Consider the following 25,311-nt stretch of genomic DNA (forward strand, 5'->3'; position numbering starts at 1 on the left):
AAGAACCTTAGAAAGGCAGGAGCAGAATTGAACGTTCTGTAAAAACTTTATCAATGCCCAGCTACTCACAGATTAGTTTTTGGCTTTGGAAAGGTAAGCATATTTTATGTTATCACATGTTCCTGTCATCCTAGATTAACATTATCTGGGACTGAGTCTGAGTTGGATTCAGCCTTGACCTCCCTATATACTTTGCATTCTTCTTGGGACCAGTGATCCTCTTCTCTGTTGTCCTTATTCATGGGACTGCATTATAACTTCTGGGAAGCAAAGATCAGTCATGTCTAAACCAAGAACAACTTACTTAATATACTTAAAGATGGCCTGTTGTAATGGTGTGTGGGGAGAACCAGAGAGAAGGCCAGCCAGTGTCCCAAGGTTTAGGAACTCCGGCGCTGAGCGTTGTGCTGCTGTCTGGGGCATCTGGTTCCCACAGGAGGCTGGGGCTGCTGGGCAGCAGTGAGCTGCTGGGTTTTCTTTGGCTCCTGGCTCTGCTCATCTCTCCACCCCCACTCCCAACCTACACTTCACGGTGGGAGAAGAGCTGGAAAATCCACTGATGCCCATGAAGAGCTGGGATAAAACGGACTGTGAGTGAGAGAGCCCAGGTGGGAAGCGATTCAGCTGGGGGGAAAACCTATACCTGGTGCCTGCAAACAGGCAAGAAGGGGCGAGATTTTGTTTGGCTCTGGGATGCTGGTGTTGCTGACAGGTGGCCTGTGAGAAGGAGAATGTCAGGCTCGGTTGGGAGCACACTCGTCTTTACTGAACAGGAGAGGGCTTTCTGCCCCAAGTGCTCCAGCGGGGAGGCTCGGGCTCAAGGGAGCGTCTGGTAGCTGTCCTGGGTGGGGGCATCGGAGCGGGTAGGACTGTGTCCAGAAGCATTCCAGTGACATAGAGAGGAGCTACAGTAGTACCCACTGACTGTAACAGAGGCCCCCCTTTCCTTTCACCCCTCCTTTCCAGTGAGTGTGTGTGTATGTTTGGGAGCACTTACAACGTGCAAGGCAAAGTTGGAACTAACTTCCCCAGAGTGAACCTGGGCTGCTCTCTTCCTTCTGGGACTGCATGGGAATCCCTACTGTCACAGTACCTGGGAGGCCGGTGATGCTGTGGGACCGAAGTTCTGGATAGAAATGATGCACGAATGTACCAGGTACTAGTGGGTGATCAGTGCTTAGATTTTCTAGGCATATGCAATTTCCCCGTGTCGACCTCATCCTTTTCACAATACTTCCCTGCGGCAGCTCTTTGAAAGGCGCCTAATAAAATCTTTCAGGGCAGTGGTGCCTAGCTCTTCACCCATCAGATAGTTCTTGAACAAGAGAGTCTAAGAAAAGCCATGTGATATTTGCAGGATGAAGGAAGAGCACACACTTGTGGAGGACATCTGTGCACACAGGAGTGTGTAGTCGGTCCTCCTACAGGAAAGGATGTGTCCACCTATTTGACACAGAGGTCTTTTATTTTTTTATTATTTTTTAAAAGATTTTATTTATTTATTTATTTGTCAGAGAGTGAGCACAGGCAGACAGAGCGGCAGGCAGAGAGAGAGGCAGAAGCAGGCTCCCGGCTGAGCAAGGAGCCCGATGTGGGACTCGATCCCAGGACTCTGGGATCATGACCTGAGCCGAAGGCAGCCGTGTAACAAACTGAGCCACCCAGGCGTCCCAAGGTCTTTTATTTTAATTAATTTGACAGAGATCACAAGTAGGCAGAGAAGCAGGCAGAGAGAGAGGGGGAAGCAGGCTCCCTGCTAAGCAGAGATCCCGATGCGGGGCTCGATTCCAGGACTCTGGGGTCATGACCCGAGCTGAAGGCAGAAGCTTAACCCACTGAGCCACCCAGGCGCCCCAGACACAGAAGTCTTTTAAATGGCATCTTAAAGTCAGAAAGAATCCTCAAATTTGGATATAGAGAATGAGCTCAGCTATACCCCAATAAATAAATAAATAAATAATAATAAATAAACGCTATAAGCACTGCTAGTGCCTGGCTTTAAGCTCAGTTCCTAACTCAGAGCATCCTGCTTCTTCGCTTGCTCAGAAAGATGTATTTTATGTATGGAAACGAATCTCCTTCATGCGGTTTCTGTTCCACATTTCAGTCTCTGTCATTGCCTCTTCTGCCTTGGCTTTGTCCCCCAGAGGCTTCAGAACAAACTCCGTGGAGGTGGGGACCCTGGCCTCCCTGCTGTCAGCATGCCAAGCTGGGACACACTCTCAGCGGCCTTGCACTTGCTCTCCCCTCCCCTCCTTAGGCCTTTGCTTACATGCCATCGCACTTCCAATCGCTCACCTGTCCACCAACACTCCGCTTATCTGGTATATTGTTGGGCCCCACCCACCCCTCCCCCAGTCCTTCCCCCACCAAGAGCAGAAACTCCACGAGAGCATGATTGCTGTTAACTCTGTTCAAGGCTGCAACTGCAGTGCCAAAAAGAGTGTTTGGTGTAGGAGACGTTCAGTATTCATCCACAGGAAGCAATAAGAAGCACCAGAGGGAATGAGGAGACGAGAAATGTCTCTGAACTTTCAACCCCACTGCCCTGGTTTGGCAGAAGCGCAGTGCTGCAACAATAACTATTATTATAGGAATATATTTGCAGGACCATTCCTAGAGGAGAGACGTCTCTCCTCAGTCTTGATCTGAGCTCAACTCTGGAACCTTGCTAAGAACTTTTCCTCATTGTTTTCCCTAGGACACAGAGTTCCCACCTCAAAATCAAAGGGAGGTTGCCTAAGAATCTCATGAGGTCCCGTAAGTAGTACAATAGGCCTTGGTGTACAGCAGACAACGTCCCCTGGTCTTACGATCACAGGCCCACTTCTCACCAAATCTCTTACCCAACCCCTACACACACCCCTCCCTCTAACTCTCCTCCTGTTACCTTTCTTTGGGCTTCTCCCTAAACTCCTGAAGTAATTCTTAAGTGATTTCAGTTAAATTTGCATGCTTTCCCTCTAATCTACTTTGATTGTTCTTAATCTTAAGTCTCTCTGCCTGAAAATGTGCAATGTTTCTCTATTTCCTACCAAATTTGGTTCAATTTCTTAAGGCCTTCTCTGACCTGGGCCCAGTCTATATCATTTTCTTCCACTCTTTCCCCTCAGGGATCTTTTTTTTTTTTTTTTTTTTTTAAAGATTTTATTTATTTGTCAGAGAGAGAGCGAGCAAGAGCGAGCACAGGCAGACAAAGTGGAAGGCAGAGTCAGAGGGAGAAGCAGGCTCCCTGCGGAGCAAGGAGCCCGATGTGGGACTCGATCCCAGGACGCTGGGATCATGACCCCCCTCAGGGATCTTCTAATGCTTGGCAAATTAAGCTACTTTCATTCCCTGAACATTCTACCTCCCAGACTCAAATGTTAGTTCCTGGAGAGACCTCCTTCTCTTCGCACTTCTGCCTGTACCAGTCCTCGACCTCTTTTCAAGGGGGATCCAGCTCAACCGTTGCCTCCTTCATATTGCCTTCCCTGATCCCTCCAGCCAGGTCTCTTCCTCCAAATTTGCAAAGCACACTATTTGGTGTTTCATTCAGTGGCAATCAGTTATTTTTATTTTAGTTTTAGTTTTCTTGACTTTGTAAAGCCATTATCTCCTAAAGTCAGACTTTAGGAAGTCCCGATCTAGTGTGGGAAGCTCTGGCAAAGCTTCTTTAAGAAGTGGTATGTACTGGGACGCCTGGGTGGCTCAGTTTGTTAAGCGGCTGCCTTCGGCTCAGGTCATGATCCCAGCGTCCTGGGATCGAGTCCCACATCGGGCTCCTTGCTTGGCGGGGAGCCTGCTTCTCCCTCTGCCTCTGCCTGCCACTCTGTCAGCCTGTGCTTGCTCTCGCTTCTCTCTCTCTGACAAATAAATAAATAAAATCTTAAAAAAAAAAAAAAAAGAAGTGGTATGTACGGATGGACCTGATGAGTAAACCGGACAAAGGGAGGAAAGTGACAGGCCAGTGTTTCAGAGAACAATTTGGGACAGTTTGATGAATGATGGCAGTTCTCAGTTAATATTCATTCATAACCATATGCAGCCTTCTATTTCATACCTTCATTTAAAAATGAGTAAGATGGGGAGCCTGGCTGGCTCAGTCAGTAGAACAAGCAACTTTTGATCTTGGAGTCAGGAGTTTGAACCCCACACTGGACACAGAGATTATTTAAAAAATGAGAAAGGTTCTGATAGACATGGTGAAGATGATATACATGATACAAGTTATGCATAAGAGCTGAGTTTTTGAGTTTTACTACCTGTCAAGGAATACACAAATAAGACAGTCCCTTAAGTCAAGAATTCAGCCAGTTGAGGGAGACACATACTGAATAATGACAAGGCTTCTAAAGTAGTTGCTAATACACTTAAGTGTTGTTCTAAGCATTTTACATATAACTCATTTCTCATCCTATGTGATGAGGTAGATTTACAGGATAGTGTGATTGAGAAATGGTTTGGTGGAGCTAAACAAAATATGCTATGGGAACAGCCAGGAGGGTCCCTAACCCCAAACTGGAGATGGATGGGAATGGGTGTTTGGACTGAGGGGTGGTTTCCTAGAGGAGGTGAAGCCTGACCTGTGTCTTGAAAATCTGACTCTAATCAGCCAGGCAAAGCAGGCTGGGGGCGGTGGAGGTGGGGTGGGGAATGGGGTAGGGGAAGAGAATCCAAGGGAGAGGGACGCAGGCTTGAAGTAGGGCAGTGGCCTGATTAGAAAGATGACTATAGTAGTGATGCCTGAGATGGATTGGAGGCAGCTCACCTGCAGAGAGGGAAGAGCAGTTAGAAGGCTGTTTGTGTTATGAGACCAGAAACAACAAAGACTTGAACTAAGCTAGTGGCAGTAGGGATGGAAAGTGTCACCTGTACAGGTGGGAAAGATAACTCCAGTGGAGGTATTCACTAGGTAAGAGTACATAAAGAAAAAAATGGACCAGTCAACATCTTTAAAACAAGGTCATATGCAATTTTTTCACACTGTAAGAAAAGTTTACCTCTAATGCTCTTTTAAGAGTACTAGGTCCTGGCATAAAAGACATAAGAACACCCATCTGCGTAACTGAATTCTTATTTCCCACCAGCATTACCCTCCTCTCAAGTGTCTCCCAGATGCTAGTGCTCAAAAAGAATCACAATGCTAGAACTGGCAGGAGAACAGTTCTGGCTTCTCTTCCAATCGCTGTGTCTGGGAGAGTTCACACAGATATAGGCTCTAATAATTGAAAGCCTCTAAGGCTCCAGCCCTTTCTAGCGGCCTGGAGATTTGAGTGCATCTAATGCTTTTTCTATAATGCATAGGCAGGACACCCACCACCTACATGGACCACAGATTCGTTATTACTTTCCTTGCTTGTCTCAATGGGTTTCTGAACACCACTAAAGGTGCCGGCATTTTATTTTTAATAAATTCTACACCCAGGGTGGGACTCAAACTCTTAACCCTGAGGAGTCACATGCTCTATAGATTGAACCAGCCAGGCTCCCAAAGAGCTAGCATTTTATAAGCTGTAAAACATACTGAAATCTTTTTACTAATCTTGTAAGGTAGACTCATTTGCATTCAATAAAAAATTCTGTCCCTGGACAAAAGTTATTATGCACACAAATCCTATCATGAACTATTGATGCTTGGATGGAACATATCTGCTTTAGCCCCTAATTTAAAATGGTCTACAGGACAATGACATGGATGGAGCTAGAGTATTACGCTAAATGAAATAAGTCAGTCAGAGAAAGACAAATACCATGATTTAACTCCTACACGGAATTTAAGAAATGAAACAGATGAACATGGGGTGGGGGAAGAGAGGCAAACCTATAGAGAACACACTGAGGGTTGCTGGCAAGGACGTGGGCAGGGGTGGGTGGGTTAAATGGGTGAGGAGTGTGAAAGAGGGCACCTGTGATGAGCACTGAGGGTTTTATGTAAATGATGAACCACTAAATTCTACACCTGAAACTAATATTATACCATATGTTAACTAATTTAAAGAAAAACTTGAAATAGGAAAAAAAATGGTGTACAGGAATTTCATTTGATATACATATTTTTTTAATGTTCTAAAGCAACTTTTCCAACAGAGGGTCTCTAGAAAGTAAGAATCATTAGAGGCAATTTTTCTGAGGCTAGTCTTTTACTGGAGAGCGTGCTCAAATGTGCTGCTAAGCCTAACTGTTCAGGATTTCTGGTCAGAGAGACCCACTCATTCACTAAATGATCTCTCCAGCTGAAGGCAGTCAGCTGTGGGAAAACTTAGGCAAGAAGAGAAAGAAGGGTATGGGATTTTGTGTGCAAGCCCTACAAAATAATGCCAACTCTGCCCAGAGCCTCTGCAATATCCACTTGCCAATCAAAGGTTAAGAAAACAACCAGTTTTCCCTTTGTCCCCAAGGGTGTTCAAACCCGAGTTCAAATCAGTTTGTTGATGAGGAATTTCTTTCTACATTGAATATGCCTATCTTAGTCAGTTTTCCATCTGTATAAAAGTTTACCCATATAGGGGCACCTGGGTGGCTCAGTGGGTTAAGCCTCTGCCTTCGGCTGTCATGATCCCAGGGTCTTGGGATCGAGCCCTAAATCGGGCTCTCTGCTCAGCAGGGAGCCTACTTCCCCCTCTCTCTCTGCCTGCCTCTCTGCCTGCTTGTGATCTCTGTCAAATAAATAAATAAATAATCTTTTAAAAAAAGTTTACCCATATTAAAAAAATGAATTACACTAAACTTTGGGATTTGATATTCATGAGAAGTTTCTCCCACTTAAACTCATTGTTTGTTAGCTTAGTTTAGTACTTAGAACAAACATTCTTGTTCAAAAGAGAATGCCCAAACTATTAATTTCAATTCTGTCAGGTAAGAAGATACACATCTTTGGTTATTACATTTAGTATCATTCTCAGAACAGTTGTTCTGGTACGTAACTCATATGCAAATCAAACTGTAGGATATAGACAACCCTTAAACAATATAGGATTGAACTGTGTTAGTTCACTCGTATGATTTTTTTTTTTGGATGAAGTACAGTAATGTAAATGTACTTTTTATGATTTTCAGTAACATCTTTTCTCTAACTTTACTGTAGGAATACAGTACATAATGCACATAACATTAAAAAATGTGGGGGGGGGGCACCTGGGTGGCTCAGTGGGTTAAGCCGCTGCCTTCGGCTCAGGTCATGATCCCAGGGTCCTGGGATCAAGCCCCATGTCAGGCTCTCTGCTCAGCGGGGAGCCTGCTTCCTCCTCTCTCTCTGCCTGCCTCTCTGCCTACTTATAATCTCTATCTGTCAAATAAATAAATAAAATCTTTAAAAAAAATAAAATAAAATAAAAAATGTGGGGGCCCCTGGGAGGCTCAGTGAGTTGAGCCTGTGCCTTCAACTCAGGTCATGATCTCAGGGTCCTGGGATCGAGCCCTGCATTGGGCTCTCTGCTCAGAAGGGAGCCTGCTTCCCCTTCTCTTTCTGCCTGCTGCTCTACCTATTCGTGATCTGTCAAATATATAAATAAAATCTTAAAAAAAATAAAAAATTTGTTAATTGGCTACGTTATCAGTTAAGACTTCAGTCAATGGCAGACTGTTAGTAAAGTTATTTGGGATTCAAAAGTTATAAATGGGATTTTCAACTGTGTGGGGGTCGGCACCTCTAACCCCTCACATTGTTCAAGGGTCACCTGTAATTATTTTAATTTTTACATTCTACATTAATATATATGACCTGTGGCTGAGACTACTGAGAACCCAACCCAGGGGCTCCTGGGTGGCTCAGTTGGTTGAAGAGCCTGAGTCTGGACTTCACCTCAGGTCATGATCTCAGGGTTGTGAGATAGAGCCCTGCACAGGACTCCATGGTGGGTGGGTGTGGAGTCTGCTTAAAATTCTCTATCCTTGGGGAGCCTGGGTGGCTCAGTGGGTTAAAGCCTCTGCCTTCTGCTCAGGTCACGATCCCAGGGTCCTGGGATAGAACCCCGAATTGGGCTCTCTGCTTGCTTCTCTGCCTACTTGTGATCTCTCTCTGTCAAATAAATAAATAAAATCTTAAAAAAAAAAAAAAAAAAAAACCTAAGAGAACATGATTTGTTTCCCCCCTCCCCGCCAAATTCTCTATCCTTCTCTTAAAAAAACAAAAAACAAAAAACCAGGGTGTAATGAAAAGAAAATACGTCTTAAAATTTACCACTCACAAGGAAAAGACAATGCTTCTTAAAATTTACCCTCTTTCTCTCTGAATTTAATTCTGAAGTGCCTAGTAAGCTTGGGATCAATGAAACAATTTTTCTTTGCTGGTTACTCACTCTATATAGACCAGTTATCATTGAAAGCCACATCGAGGGGCGCCTGGGTGGCTCAGTTGGTTGAGCGACTGCCTTCGACTCAGGTCATGATCCCGGACTTCCAGAATCGAGTCCCGCATCAGACTCCCAGCTCCTTGGGAGTCTGCTTCTCCCTCTGACCTTCTCCTCTCTCATGCTCTCTCTCACTCATTCTCCCTCAAATAAATAAATTAAAAAAAAAAAAAAAAAAAAAAAAAGCCACATCGAGGGGCGCCTGGGTGGCTCAGTGGGTTAAGGCCTCTGCCTTCGGCTCGGGTCATGATCCCAGGGTCCTGGGATCAAGCCCCATGTCGGGCTCTCTGCTCAGTGGGGAGCCTGCTTCCCTTCCTCTCTCTGTCTGCCTCTCTGTCTACTTGTAATCTCTGTCTGTCAAATAAATAAATTCTTTAAAAAAAAAAAAAAAAGCCACATCGAGATGAATCTAAATCTAGAAAGCCCTTTCTTTAGGCTCTCAAAGGTTTACTACCTATGCAATGAGCTGTCTTCCCCCACCCCCAACCCAAGTACTGGTTTTCTACTTTCTGGTTGTAAGGTATTACTGAAATGTTACTAACACGTCTCTCAACAATAAAGTACAACTTCAGAAAAGATTCAGAAACACTTCTAAAGGTGCAACCCACACTTTAAGAAGTAGCCTTGCACAAGAACGTGCTTCAACAGCTCTAAGATCTGAGGAGCTTCTCTAACTAGCTTCCTTTTTATCTCTTTCAATCCACAGTGCTTGTGGAATCGGTGCACTTTCAGTTCTTTTCTTCCTGGCATGTACCATCTAATGTAAGAATCTCTGGTCTGTGTGCACTCAGTGGATGCTTATTTAAGTAATGCGTTATTCTGATAACTTTCTCATCCACTTCTCAACCAGCACCACCAGTTTCTTCCTTCCAGCCAACAATAAAAAACAACAGCAGGAAGTTTTACTCCATAAAGCATTAATAAGATATTTTAATGAGAAAAAAAATCTTAGTATTATGTTTCTATTCAAAGACACTCAAAACTAGTTTTTCCCTGCCCATCCCTTCTAACTGCAACTTTGTGACCATGTAATAAAGGCCAGTTTAAAGATTTTTTTAAAAAAGTTTAAACCTTTTTTAAAAAGATTAAACAACCAGGCTAGCAAAAAGGTACTCAATACATACTTTCCTTATATCAAACAAGCTAATATTTCAGTACAATGGAACTATACAGAATATATACAATACACATATGTTCACAAAGCAAACACTATAGGCTCAGAACAGATTTGAAAAAACATGATATTCACATTGATTACAATAACTCTAAAAATGATTGTTAACGTTGAAACGGCACTTAGTTTACAAAAAAGTCACAAAAATATATATATATGTATATATATATATATATATATATATATATGAAGTCACCAAGAACTATGGTTCCTGTAAAATACTAATAGCCAGATACTAGTATAAAATGTGAAGTTCTGACATTGTATACATTTTTTAGGAAATAAAACAAAATCCAAAACCATTTTCATTATTGTTGAAAGTCAAACATGCCAAGTAACTTAGCTATGGCCACTGACACCAAGGAAAGCCATATTTAAATGAGATGACAACTGGATACAAAGCTGGTGAGCTGGGGACTGGCAGTTAAGGGAGTTGTACTGGTTTTAGGAGAGGGTAGAAGACATAAAAACACCCATCCATATACTTTTAATTCACATTTCTGCCCCAGCATTACCCTCCCCCAACGGTTTCATAAAACGCCAGTGACCAAAAAGAATCATAATGCTACAAGGTAAAAAAAAGTTTCCCCCAGACTTCTTGATGCTGGCCTATAGGAAAATATTAAGCATGCATTGGCTAAACAAAGCAGTCAGTCACCCATCTGGAAAACTGTGATGCGCAGTTTCCTCCCAGGCTGGTTGTACTAGAAAGTACTCCAGTTTTTAAATGGAGCCAGATTTGTATGTTAGCTCTGTAAATTATTGAGCTACTGTAGCAGCAAATATGAAATTATAGAAACAAAACCACAATTTCATTTAAAAATTCATTTCTGTGACATCAAAACAATTTTTTCCTTCATATCTGTCTCCTGTAACCAGACATCAATTTTTTCTATCACTGAAGTATGGTCAATTTCAATTTCAATCTTTCTCATTATGCTGCTGTGGAAAAAGACAAGTCCTAATCCTGGAAAATTTTAATTTACTCTTAAAAATGAGAATACAGGAATTTCAAAGTAAAAAAAAAAAAAAAAGTCTGTTCTAAAAGTATCTCACAAATATATATATTTAAATATTAAAATAGGCTACCTAGGATTTTTATAAAATGGCTTTTGAAAAGATAGTAGAGGCACAAAGAAGCCATACACTATCTTCCAATTGGACATAAGGTGCCACAAGGGTGCCCTATAAAGAGGCAGGCAATCGCTATCTGATGCAACAGGAGGCACCAGTAACAACAGAAAAATCAAATATATTATTGGGACTTGGATCAAAACCAAATTTCGCTCTATTAAGGGCTGTTTTTTTTTTTTTTTATCTTGAAATATATGCATTAGAAGACATCACTTTGTATAAGGAAGAAAATGAATACAGTTTATGATCTTACTCCTTCCAAATACCTGGTGGCATTCATTTCAGGCACCTGAAAGATGAAAAGCAGTGCAACTTTCAGTAATTTAATGGACTACTCTCAGTATGAGAGACCTTACATAGCATCTATCAACTTGAAAATTAAATTGATAACTGAAATAAAGCAAAGCTTTTAGAGAAAACACATTTAGAATCTAATCATAGAAAAGGTTCTTTCTAGAAAACAGATGTTTCTAGGAACTGCATGAAAGGCTTACCACCTCTAAATGAACACAGCTTCCACTAATGCCATTGGAAACATGTGTTAAAGGGAGTTGACTGGCTCCTCTTAAAGCAGGGAAGATTTATCCTTCCTTAGAAGGTGATGTACTTTGGTAACCTGAACATACAATTACAGGATGATTTTTTAGCTTGTTTAACTGGATTACGAAATCTGGATATAGTTAGACCAGCATTTGGAAAAACAAGGATAATGTAATAAAAGTCATGACACTAGCCCCTCAAACAATCAAGCAGCGATTTTGTCAATAAATCATCACAACTGAATCAAGGGCTTTAAGCTTACTTAGCAAAATTAGTCAATTTAAAATAGAAAGGCAATAATCAAAGAATTAGATTTTATAAACCAGGCACTTCAAACTGAAATTAAAATTTTTAAAGTTAAAAACATTTTTTAAAAAAAGTTTCTGTTTTCAGTCAATGGTCTCAACTTTTAAATTCTTTGTAAACTATTATGTACACAGGAACCTTGGTACTAGTTGTAACTGGCATGGGGCCTGCACAGAGGAAGTTTGCTTAAAGTAGCACGAGCACTTTAAGGCAGTTTTGTATTTTGGATACCGCCAAACTGAGAGTCCATAACACTGCCTGACATCTCTGCAGAGACTACCTGTAAAGACCTGGAACTGTTTTTTTCTGTCATAAAAATATAATCACTACAATGTAGTGGATATATCTAACTGTATTAGTTTAGTATGAGGTTAAAAAAAAAAAGTACAACTAGGATGTCACTAAGAGTCTATATCCCATAATCTGATATAAGCTTAACTCCTCCATTAATAAATTTCAGCCTTTATAATCGAAGAATAAAATATCCACAAAATGTCTGTTCCTTAGTTGAACCTGGAAATTCATTCAATTCCACTTCATTGTTTAATCTTAACCATTATTGCTTTTGGCAAATTCAGCTTGCTAAGGGCTTTCCAAATAAAAACAGCCTATATCACCACAAGTAAAATGACATTAAAAAAGTGGGTATAAGCAAAATAAAAAATAAGTTTAAATTTTGAGATTTTAGCTTAAAGCTAAAGGAGTATGCTTAGCTATAAATATTCTTCATAGATGGGTTTACTATAATAGAACTCTCCCCAATTTTGTGCCACTGCTTAAGAAAAATCTAGTTTCTATACACTTTTCTTCCAGTTACTTTTAAAATCTGTATATATTATAAATAAAGCATCTTATGTCAATAACTTATAGTGAAAATCATATTTATTACCTTTTAACAACTTTGGGTTGCTTCCAAATGCAAACTTTACCAGTCACTCCCCTTGCCATTAATATTAATATCTAGAAAACTATTCTCCCTCACTTGGATGTATATTTCAGAGTTATAGCTTCACATTTTACAGATGAGTGAAAATAGGATAAGTGCCACATGAAAGCTTCTAATTCTCTTCGTCAATTCAACAAACCTCAAACTCCTTTCTGTTAAGATATTACAATTTCAGGACTTGATTCATCAAGCAATAACAATGATTTTCTCCATGTGGTACAGTACAGAGTTGCTATTACCTTATAATTTTTTTTTAGGGACTACAAAACTAAGAGACTAAAGATCTGAGAATCTTCAAAATAAAAGCCGCTAACCAAGATAACTGGCCTCTATCTAGACTGAATACAAAAATAAAACAGAAGATCAAATAAAAGACTGAAAGAGTTAATACAGCTTCCAAAGGTTCCCAGGGACTCATTTATACAACGGGGAGAGTCTGGCTCAGTAGTCAGAAGGTAACAGAGCTACCAATGATACTGCATTAGATATGCTGACTAGTCCATTCCATTTGAAAAAATATTTTAACAAAACACATTTTTCTGTTTGTTTTTAAAAATCAAAGGGCATGTGTCGTATCATGGATCCAAATTACTTAATCCAGAATGGTTGCTGAAAGGCTAAAATATAAGACTGAATGAGGCTATTTAAACATTTTAGTATACTTTGTCTCACTGAAATTGAGAACTTTAAAAACTGGCAGTGTAACTTAATGTGCAACTAATTATGTGAAACACAAATTAAGATGATTACTTGAAATTCCAAGTAAGAGAAATTCATTTAAATGTATTTGTGGATGATAATCTCCATCTGTATCCATTTCTAAAAACTTCACATAACCCCCCCAGTATTAATCCTTTTGTTTCTGAATTATTACAATCACGGTCATGCTAGACGCCTCCTTGTTAGAACACACCCTTAAAAATGGAAAGAACGACCGTAGGAGCTGTAACATCCAGTATCACAGCAAGCATCTTTACTCATTTCTAAAGTGTATCTCATCTATTTGGTAGCATAAAAATGTAAAATAAATGCTTTTCTTGTATAAAATACTCGTTTTTAAAAAGGCAATTTATCCTGCATCCTAAAATTTAAGCCCTTTAAATATCTGAAAGTTACCCTCTTGGGCCCTAACAAAGATAGCTATACTTAAGTATTCTAAACTGGAATTTTTTGTTTAGTTTCACTGGCAATCCCTAATGGATGGGATAATGTAACTAGCTTTCATCTCTTTGCAATCTTTTTCATATATTCTGGTAAAAATTATACATTCGGGTATCCCTCTCTGATGAATTTTAAATAAACCTAAATAACACTATATACAATTATACCTTGCGGCTTAGTTTCCTAAAACAGATCCATAAGCTAAAAATCCTTAAGCTGTCTATCAAGAAAAATGTAGAGCCTCAATGAAAGAAAAAAAAGGCTTTTGTTTATATCACTTTATGTTAAATACTAGTTAGCTACCTGTATTGATAAGATTTGGGGAATAAACAAACCAAGTACACATTTTCATAATATATTCAAATTTTTCATTAAACTTGAAAAGCTGTGCAATCCGTAATTACCAATGAAAATCTAAAGTTTCCATTTGGGAAAGAAGAGCCAGTAGTGGTAATCCTACATTTCTGAGAATACAGACCACTTTTGAGCTGCCAAAATTGTGGGCTCTTTTAATGTAGAGTTCTCAGAATAGGGGACGTGTTTTAACACTTTCAACCATAAAAATCCCCGTTTTGGTTTTTTTTTTTTTAAACCCTATTTCTTTCTGTTTTTTCTTCCTTCCTTCTTTTCACACCCTTAAAAAAAAAATAACTCTTAGAACTGAAGGCAACAATGATTCCTGGCCATAATTTTACCTAGTTTTTATTTTGCCAATGTAAGATTTTAAAATTAACTCCAAGGCTTATCCATTGGTAGGCATAACAATTTTCAAGAATATGTAGGACATTAAAAATAAAAATTCCTGACCTTTCTAGCTGAGACACAGCAGTACTGTTACAAATTAAGTATCTCAGTCTGTTGCAAAAAATGTAATTCAACCCTACTAGTAAAGAAGCATAAACGGTGGAAGCCCATCATAATTTGAGTATGTTGTTCTTCCTGAAGGTAATATACCTGTGTTTGGGAGCAAAGGGGGAAAAAATGTTCAAGAGGGAGATAAGGAGTCAAAAACAAGTTCAAGACAGCAGAATCAAGAAAAAGAATGTTACCTGAAAAAAAAAATCTTCAATGCATTTACTTTCCCTTCCTTTACATTTGTGGGAGGAAAATCAATCACAGAATTAGCCAATTAAAAAAATGAAACAAGTAAAATCACTAGAACTTAAAAATTAATTTTATTATTAAGGTCTAGCACCTGGACAAAATTCAGAACATGTGTTTTGAATAAAAAACTGTATTTAGTTTCTTTTTCTAATTTAATCAGGTGTTTTTATAATTATTAAAGTTTGGGAATATACACAGAAAAAAGTTATTCAGAAGTTGTCTATGGACTCATGAATATTTAGGATCAAGGTCAGTGATGCTTTAATGGCACTAGATGAAAAGTATACTCCAGTCTAGAGTATCACATAAATTTCAACTATAAACAGGAAGTTTCATTTTTTTAGCAGCAAAAGAAGTGATATTAATTTAAGGTTTTAGTTTTAGTTTTAACGATTCTTTCCCCCCCAGATTAATGAGTCATAGATCATTAATTTAAAGCCTCTTCTTATCTTTTACATTATTGCTTACATTGTGTAAAACCTACACTAACCCTTTTAATGAACTTGGCAATGTCTAAAAATATTTTGGGAACAAAAAACAAAGTATCACTGACATAAGGAATTTTGTAAACAATCTTAATTGGGTTAAGAACGTAGCCTTAACAGAGAATTCTTTTATTTTGTCCAAATCAGCACAATAGAAACATCCCCAAGATTACATAAGCCTATATATAAAATATAGAATATCTCCAATATTTTTCCCTTATATGATATCATGCCAGTATATGCAAGAGGAAGTACTGTTCATGGGGCAAGAGGAAAATGATTTAGGCAATGACCTAATTAGCCAGGCACTAACATTCAGAGACCAGGTAAACAACAATTTTAGTCAGAAAAGCAGTATTAAAAGAGTTCTTATAAAGCTGAGATTTATGTATACTTCATTTCCCACTCCTGGTCATTTCATGCACAGCCTGACTATTCTCAATCATGGTTTTCCGACTTCATAGAAGAAAGATTATTTGGAGTGGTACTAAAAAAAGTTCAGGGACTGCCTCTCCCAAAACTATTATTTTTACCGTGAAAAATAATAGAAATGACAAAGAAATGAAAAAAAAAAAGAGTACATTGGATTTCAGAAGCATTTACCCTAATAATTTTTAAGAAAGCTTACCGTAAATATTTCCAAAACCAACAGGCTTTACAAAATATTGTACAACATCTTGTGCATAAAGAGCAAATATCTACTCAGGCTACCTGTCAAATTATGTTTAGTAATTTGTTTCTGGTGTACCCTTTCATCTCAGGAAGGTCAACAATCATCTATCTGAATTCTTCTTTACCTCATGATCTCATTAGCCCACTTTTAATAATGGAAGAAGAAACTGACAGAGGCCTTAAAGTCTACTGGTTCTCCTTAAGTCTCAGTTTCAATTATGTTTCAACATCATGTTAGTGTGCACTTACAGAAGCAATCTCTCAGTCACGAAAAATAAAACGAAAAATAAAACGTCAGTTGCGGGGCTTACAAAGTAAAAAGGGAAATTCTTTCCTAAACTCTTTTTTGTTTAAAAAATTAAATTAAATTTAAAAGTACAAGACCAAGCACAGGCACTTTCCAAAAACCAAAAATGAAGCCAAACCATGAAATTATTCAATGGTTATAGAAGACAGCTCTGATTTTGGGGGGTCATCTCTGGTTGCCTCAGTACAAGCACTGGTCTTTGGCTGCTCTGGCATTTCTTCCTCTTTTTCTGCCAGCCCACCAAGAGACCCCAAGGGGAAAGTGCTTTCACAATTCTGGGTCGAGGAGACCTGTGAAATTACAGGCATTTGAACAGAGGAGTTGCTTTCAAAACTGTGTTCTCCAAGATCATACTGAACAAGGGTTTCTTCTTGCTCCTGGTTTAAGTAGTCCGGTACTAGGAAATCACTAGATAAGAGGCAAAGGATGAAAGAGGGAGTTAATTTTCAAACCAGTAATAAATTAGCCACAATAAAAAGACCTGATTTGTAAAACAAGATTGGGATTTTTCATTTCTCTAATTGTTGATTGGTTATAATTCAGGATGTTCAATTTCTAAACTAAATATGAACCAATAGTATCCATTAGAACCAAAGTACATCAATTCTCTCTACCACCAATAGATAAGATTATCACTTCCACTGTCATTTTAGACACCTAAACAGACTTTCTTGTTCTATGTAGAAGAGTTTCCGTATACAAACAAATGTAATTCGCATGCTCACTTAAGCAAAGATCATGTGAATAACTTCTGCTTAACCTTTCTTGGATTATATACTAATTAAGAGGTATATCAACTTAGCTTTTTAAGTCCTTGAGCATAAAAGGCATTATATTTGAAAATGTCATGAGACTGGTTATATATTAGTCCTCAGGAAGTGTTAATATTGAAAATATTTAATATTCTATTAGTAGAGTAATTAAGTATTTAATTTTTGAATATGGACAGTAAAATATACCCAAATTTTAACAACAGTGGGTATTATCCCTAAGTGGTTAGATCAGAAAATATTATAGTTTCTTATATTTTATACTTTCCTACATTTACTAAATTTTCTACTATATGCATTTTTTGGTAAAAGAATAAACATTATAAATCTTAGATGCTTTAATTAAATCTTTGTTAAGCTAAAAAAGCTCATTCTGCTAGGAATGTCAATAACTAATACATTTAAGAAGGATATTTTATAATTTGATTGTCCAGTATTAATAAAAAATTAAAATCTGTTCATCTGCAAAACAATTTAAAATGCCCTATGTTGTATTTTCTAAAGTCTTCAGGTGTTAGAGGAATGGACAGTAGAGGGCTCTGAATAGGGAAGATACAGGTAACAGGAGTGGTTAACTGAGACACTATTTTCGTTATGAACAAACAATGTTTGATAAGACATGTAGAATTTAGGTTTAGTGGGTGCCTGGGTGGCTCAGTGGGTTCAGTGGGTTAAGCCGCTGCCTTCGGCTCCAGTCATGATCTCAGGGTCCTGGGATTGAGTCCCACATCGGGCTCTCTGCTCGGCAGGGAGCCTGCTTCCTCCTCTCTCTCTCTGCCTGCCTCTCTGCCTACTTGTGATCTCTCTTTGTCAAGTAAATAAATAAAATCTTAAAAAAAAAAAAAAAAAAAGAATTTAGGTTTAATGATAGGACAACCAGACATTCAGACATGATTAAATAACATGAATGTCGGGTTTGGGGAGAAAAACAGAATTTATGTAGCAATAATTTAGAATTTATTAAAAAATAAGATTTAAAAAATAAAGATGATTTAAAATGTAAAGGTTTAGGAAGATTTCATTTGATAAAAAACAAAGGATTCCTACAGATGTGTATTTATGATAAAATATTAAAAAAAGATGACAGAATTTTATATCTAGAGACCTTAGAAATCATCTTTAAAGCTTACATTTTATCTTTCTCTATGTTTCAAGCTTCTTCATTTGTAAAGTGACACGTTCAATCATAACAGCAGTTAGTGGTAGAGGCAGAACTAGAACCTGATTTCCTTGGATACTCTATAAATCAGAAAGGAATTCTATTATAATAAATTATTAATATTAAAAGCATGGAGCTTTAAATTGAAAAAGAAAATTTGATCTAAAGAATCATATCCATCATAGTTGCTATTGAAGTTTCTTTCTTTATTGGTAAATATATGTTCCTTTATATAGAATTTTAAAAAATGAGAAGTGGTCAAAAATTTTATGACATCCAAAGAGTCTGAAGTAATTCAGTATCACTAAGATCATCCAACATGGTAAATTTTCCAGTATGGTCCATATTACTTTAACCCTATGTTATTGAAAAAACAAAAACACAAAAAACAAAACAAAAAGACAAAGCAAGAGGTAAGCAGTCTACTTCTGTAGGGAAAAATTTCCAATACCAACTAGAAAAATATTTATAATTGTATAAACTTAGAAGATTCAGCAAAATTTTATCAGATCATGGGATCAGAATATGGACAGTGGGAATTTAAAGGAATGTGACTGATTAGCTGGCAACCTGATAAAAAACACAGCAGGCTGCCCTAAAAGCAGGAAAAGAGAGTTTAGTCAGCAGTTTTCCTGGTTCGTTTTTGTTGTGCACCTCACCTGCTCTGGAAGTAGTTTGCTAGCTCTGACGCTTCATGGTTCAGACTCCTCAGGTGCACGATTAAATTTCCAGAGTTGGTGAACATGGCGCCACATGTTTTGCACTCGTAAATCCGAGGCTTGCGGATAATGTGCCGGGAAACCCTCATGTGGTGTTTATATTCCCCGAAGGAAGTGAAAGTGGCACTACATATCTGGCACCGGAAACAGCGTTTACCTTCATGCTTTAGGCGATGCATCTTTAGCGAGTAAGCCCTGGTGAACTTTTTCCCACAGCGGTCACACTGAAATGGTTTAATTCCTACAAAATTAAGCAAAACAAAATATTATCTAAAAAACAAAATAAAACGAAAGGTCACAAACCTCACAAATTTCTGAATTATAATTTTGTAGCAATAGGTAATTTAAAAAGACAAAAATCAGCAAAAATGGATTCCAATTCAACATCTCAGAAAAGGTAAAGAACATCTGAAAAGTCACAGTGCTTAGAAGGAAAGAAAGAAAGAGAGAGAGAAAGGCATTAGAGGGAGAGGTAAACTTGTTTATACTGAACTTGATTTTTCAATATTCTTCTAAATCATCTATTTTATAGATGATTTAATCACAGTATTTAAACAGAATTAAAAACTCCATAAAACACTGTTATTTCAATTTCATTAAAGTAGTATTGTTTATACTGAAAAGACGGAAAAAGGACCTACTTTTCATTCCCTACCTGGGAGAGAAATGAGAAGAAAAAAGGAAAATTCTAACATCTCTGAACATAATTAATAATGATGGTAGAACTATCACTTGGCAAAGTGGGTTTCTGGGCCTTTAATGTAAAGTGACAGAAAAAGATATAGAAACTAATATGTGAATTATAAAGTATATTAATTGTCTCTTCCAATTAACTATCACAGTTTTGGCAAAATTTTTAAAAACCTTCAAAATATAATCTGTTGATTTAATAAAGTCATAGGGAATTGATGTTAGCTCAAGGACTATTAGAACTAGCCAGGGCACAGGAAAGTAAGATAAAAACACAGATGAAAACAGTTGCAAAGATTTCTTACTCTATCAGAGGTCAGTGTTTACCCACGAGAATTTTGTTGCCTTTATGTGATCACTGAACTAAATTTTAAATCTGTACTAAGCATCATTTATTAAAAATCTCTTTTATACTAATAAATAATACAAAGCTGATTAATCAGGGTACAGAGAAATTTAGGATTGCAGAACTGAAATTAAATTATGGTTATTAGATTTAAAAAAAAAAACTTATTTGGAAATAAGTCCAACCCTTAAAGAAAAGTTACAAGAATAGTACAAAAAACATCAATAAATACCTTTAAAAAAAAAAAAAGATTTTATTTATTTGACACAGAGAAAGAGATCACAAGTACACAGAGAGACACAGAGAGAGAGGAAGCAGGATCCCCGCTGAGCAGAGAGCCCGTTGCGGGGCTCGATCCCAAGACTCTGAGATTATGACCTGAGCCGAAAGCAGAGGCTTAACGTTACCATGAGCCACCCAGGTGCCCCAATAGATACCCTTTTAATTTCATCTGCTCTATCTGCTTCAATAGAGAAACAGTATTTGTGCTTCTCTATTGTACATATACACACAACTAATATATCCCTTTTATTTATGTATTATACACACACAGCCCTTCAAGTTTTAATCTAAATACTTAGGCCTATGGCAAATGTGCTAAGCTTTCTCATACTGTACCATTTAAGCAACAGAATAAGTAAGGCTTATCTGACTTCTCAGAGATACATATATATTTTTTTATTAACATAGAATGTAGTATTTATTTCAGGGATACAAGTCTATGATTCATCAGTCTTACATAATTCAAAGCACTCACCATAGCACATACCTCCCCAATGTCTTAGAGACATATTTTTTTAAACTCAAAAACACCTGTTTTCTATTTTTAACTGGGATTTCTAAATATGTTTCAAGTACTCATTTATGCAACAATAGGGAAGGTGGCATTACCTGAGTGGATGAGCATGTGCTGTTTTAAGTTCTGAATACGGGTGAATCGTACCCCACAAGTTGGACACTGAAAAGGTCTATCTGGACCATTTGGACTTGGTCGTTCTGTACTGCTGGTAGAAGGAGCAATGTAGAGTTGGTAGGGATACTGAACATTTTCCAATCTAAAAAAACAGACCAAAGAAGGCAACCAGATTCTGATTTTTAAGTTGAATAAATATTTCTGTATAACTTAAAAATGAACAGAAGAAAAAATGACTTTTTGAGAGCTTAAGTGTTACATTAAAAGTTTCATTTATAGCAATATGAAAAACAATGTTATTGTCCAGAATGTCTGGCATCTTAAGTAACATATAAATGATTTTACCTCAGGTACCGTTAATCTCTCTAATACTTTCCTTCCTAATATTGCTTTAATTTAGGTCTTCATCAATACACTCCCTCTCTTTATGCCCCCCAACCCCCCCCCAATCTATCCTTCTGCTTGCTTCACAGTGATCTGATTAAATCAGCCCCCTCTTTAAAATCTTGCAACGGCTCACTGCTACCTTCAAAGTCTAAACCCTTTGCGAGGCATAGGAGACTCCTTATGATCTGGGTTCTGTGTACTCTTCCAGCCTCATTTTTTCTCATATTCCCCAAATACACCATATACCAAATAGTTCCTAATATTTCTCAATGCTGTGCTTTTCTACATTTAACTAATGACAATGCTCTTTAGAGATAGGTAAGACTGGATGACCGGGATTTAGGTGGGGAGTTACGGGTCTTGGCCATGTTAAGTCTGGAAGCCCCTTATACATCTATGTGAAAATATGAAGAAGGGAGGGACAGTTTGAAGATAATGACTTGTGAATTATGGGTATGTAGAGGAGCATTTGGCATCATTCTATGTAGTAAGTTAAATAATAAATATTTTTGGCTTTCATCTCTGTTTCAACCACTCAACCTGAGCATTCACAGACAATACATAAACAAATGAGCGTGGCTTTATGGGAACACTTGATTTACAAATTAAGGTGGTGAACTGGAATTGGCCTGTGGTTCACAGTTCACCAATCCCTGATACAGAAACTATTTAAAGGTAATGGGCCTGGGCTGTTTTCAATGCCAAAAACCCTGTATAGGTGGTCTAATTCATGATGTAATGACCTCTTTGCTCTGAAAAATAAAATGAGGTACCAATAAACTTCTTATATAATTAAAATTATATAGTTAAAATGTTTGGATTTACAGTTGCAATCCCCTTTATAAGAAAACAACATACTATGTCAGTACTAACCGATCATCATCATCTGCATGAGCATTAGTGCTAGAAGTGCTTTGAAGTGTAGGTAACCCTTCAGTGACACCTTCATCTACTGAACCTGTGAACAGAAGGACAAAAAGAGGACAGCTGTCAATACTGTGGTATAAATGAGCCAAGATATTAACTGCAATCTGTATCACCAAGCCCCTAAAACACAGAACATAAAGAAATCTTTTACAGAAATCAGATGTAAGACAACAGCCTTATATTACTACTTAAATTCTTTTAGGAACAAATAATAAATTTCAGAAACAAGCAAATTCAAATGTAAACTAAACAAAAATTTGCATAAAATTAAATCATGTAAGGAAGCACTATTTTTACTTTTCAAGACTTTATTGTGACATACACATAGAACTTCTACATAGAATTCAAGAGACAGCTATAAAGTGAGTATGTATCTGTGCAACCTTCATACGAGTCTCACTAAAACACTGCCAGCATCCCGTAAGTCCCCATTTACCCTGCCTGGATCACAAACCAAAACTTCTTCCTTCCAAGTAATAACCACTCTTCTATCTTTCATGGACCTCATTTCCTTCCCCTTTTCCTTTTAAAAGTACTTTTATTTCCAACATGTGTACTTGTAAACTATGGGTTGGCTCTTGCTGCAATACAGCCATGAACCATCTAGGGCTGCTTTTACACCAGTGGCACAGCAGAGTCATTGCAGCTGCGACAGAGGCCACATGGCAGCTAAGTCTAAAATACTTACTCTCATGCCCTTTACAGAAAATCAGCCGCCCTCACCAACGACAGTATATAGTTTAGTATTACTGCTTACAAACTTTATATGAATTACACTGGAATGCACTCTTAAGTCTTCTTTCCTTCAATACTGTGGACCGACCCATGCTATTACAGGTGAAAGTTTACACTGTAATAGTCATAATCTAGCCATTTCACTCTTAATGTACAGTTTCAGGCTACCATGAACAATGCTGCTGTGAATATTCTTGTACATGTAACATAATGCTTTTTTTTAAGGGTACCTATACTTAGGAATGAAATTGCTGGTTTGGGGCACTGGGTGGCTCAGTTGGTTAAACATCTGCCTTCAGCTCAGGTCATGATCTCAGGGTCCTGGGATCAAGCCTCATATTGGGCCTGCTCAGCAGGCAGCCTGCTTCTCCCCTCCCTCCCACTTGTGCTGTTTCTCTCAAATAAATTTTAAAATCTTAAAAAAAAATTGCTGGGTCATTGGATATGTGTATCTTTATTAGAAAATGCTAAACTCTTCCAAAGTGATCATACTAAATTTATATCACTACTTGCAATGTATGAGAGTTCTGTCATTCTACCTCCTTAGCAAAAAACTTGGTATTGTCGAATTTTTAAAATTTCACCGATCTGGTGGGTATGTAGCAATATTTCACTGTGGCTTGAGTTTTATTTCCCTATTGCTAGTGAGGTTGAGCACACTTATTTACTGAACCCCCCGTTTTGTGAAATGCCTGTTCGAGGCTTGTTACTGAGTCGTCTGCTTTTTATTATGAATTTTTTCATATTTCAGTGATACATGTTAGAAATATTTTTCTCACTTCTATGGCTTATCTTTAGATGACCAAAAATTTAAATTTTTTTTTTTATAAAGGTTTTTTTTTTTTTTTTAAAGATTTTATTTATTTGACAGAGAGAAATCACAAGTAGACGGAGAGGCAGGCAGAGAAAGAGAGGGAAGCAGGCTCCCCGCTGAGCAGAGAGCCCGATGCGGGACTCGATCCCAGGACCCTGAGATCATGACCCGAGCCGAAGGCAGCGGCTTAACCCACTGAGCCACCCAGGCGCCCCCAAAAATTTAAATTTTAATTGAACTGAATTTGTAATTATTTTCCTTCATGGCTGTGTCTTTTTGGTGTTGTTTTTAAAAATCCTTGGGTGCCTGGCTGGCTCATTTGGTGGAGCATATGACTCTTGATCTCAGGGTTGTGAACTCAAGCCCATGTTGAGTGTTGAGATTACTTAAATATAAAATCTTAAAAAAAATAAAAATCCTTCCTCATCTCAGGTAATCTTATCAAACATTTGCCCTTGACATTTAGGTCTTTTCTTTAATCCACCTGGAGCTGATTTCATAATCAAACACATTTCCTGAAATGTCTGTCTTTTCTTCTCTGTTCTGCAGGCCTCTAAGTGTATGGGTCTGTTTCCAGGTTCCATTAGTCCCATCCGCTTGTCTGAACTTACATCAATGCCAATCTTCAGTTACCAGAGCTTTTCTATCAGATAGGGCAGTAAGTCTTCTCACCTTGTTCATTTGCTTCCTGAACTCCTTGGCTATTCTTGGCCCTTTGCATTTCTTTATACATTTTAAAATGAGTGTGTTAGACATAAATGATAATTATCATTCTATTTCCTCTCTTTAGTTTGGAAATTATATAATCTTTCCCTATTTTTACTGGTTACTTTGGAAATCAGACACATAATTACCAAATTCTGAAATTAAAACTTTTGAACATTAAGGATCTTAGAACAGTTTAACTCCCTTTTTCTACACTTTCATTCTGCAACTTATGAATTATTGTGATATTTTACTTCGCTTTGACGAAGTCCCACAAAATATCATTACTTTTATGCAAGTAATGTTTACCAATATTTGTCCATCTATTTTACCTTTCCTTTGCTCTTCATTACTTCTGGTATATTAGACTTTCCATCAGTGCTTACTTTGCTTTTGCCTGAAGTCCACTGTTAAGAATTTTCTTTAGTGAGGATTTGTGATGATAAATTTTTTGTTTCTTTGAAAATATCTTGGGCGCCTGGGTGGCTCAGTGGTTAAGCCGCTGCCTTCGGCTCAGGTCATGATCTCAGGGTCCTGGGATCGAGTCCCGCATCGGGCTCTCTGCTCAGCAGGGAGCCTGCTTCCTCCTCTCTCTCTCTCTGTCTGCCTCTCTGCCTACTTGTGATTTCTCTCTGTCAAATAAATAAATAAAATCTTTAAAAAAAAAAAAAAAAGAAAAGAAAAGAAAATATCTTTATTTCACCTTCATTCTTGAGAGGTATTTTCACTATGCATGAAAATTGACAGTTATAATTTTCTTTTAGCACACTGAGGATATTATTCCACTGGTTTCAGAAGTCATTCTTCCGAAGGTAATGTCTTATTTTGTCTTTTCTATATTTTCTCTATAATGTGCCTAGGTTTGTATTTTTATTATTTCTATTTGGGATTTGCTGGCCTCTAATCTATGGATTGGTGTTTTTCACCAATTCTAGAAAATTCTCAGCCATTTTCTCTTCTCTTCTTAGGGCTTCATCAAACCTACAT

The 25,311-nt window shown here is 37.8% G+C and overlaps 1 protein-coding gene across 6 annotated transcripts in view; it reads right to left on the reverse strand.

Moving 5' to 3' along the window:
- Window positions 1-9,240: 9,240 nt before the first annotated feature.
- Window positions 9,241-25,311, reverse strand: part of ZBTB44 (zinc finger and BTB domain containing 44) — a 65,143-nt gene continuing 49,072 nt past the window's right edge. For 2 of the 6 annotated variants that reach the window (XM_059185123.1, XM_059185088.1), the window contains 4 exons: window positions 22,017-22,101; window positions 20,735-20,898; window positions 18,748-19,048; window positions 9,241-16,567 (listed from right to left, as the gene is read on the reverse strand). In XM_059185123.1, coding sequence (XP_059041106.1) covers window positions 16,285-16,567; window positions 18,748-19,048; window positions 20,735-20,750 — 600 coding nt within the window. In that variant the 5' untranslated portion in view covers window positions 20,751-20,898; window positions 22,017-22,101 and the 3' untranslated portion in view covers window positions 9,241-16,284. Of the gene's footprint in view, window positions 16,568-18,059; window positions 18,169-18,747; window positions 19,049-20,734; window positions 20,899-22,016; window positions 22,102-25,311 lie in introns of all 6 variants that reach the window. The other 4 variants (XR_009356667.1, XR_009356665.1, XM_059185098.1 and 1 more) reach the window with 4 other exon arrangements.

Source organism: Mustela lutreola, chromosome 1 (genome assembly GCF_030435805.1).
Source record: "Mustela lutreola isolate mMusLut2 chromosome 1, mMusLut2.pri, whole genome shotgun sequence".
NCBI lineage: Eukaryota > Metazoa > Chordata > Mammalia > Carnivora > Mustelidae > Mustela > Mustela lutreola.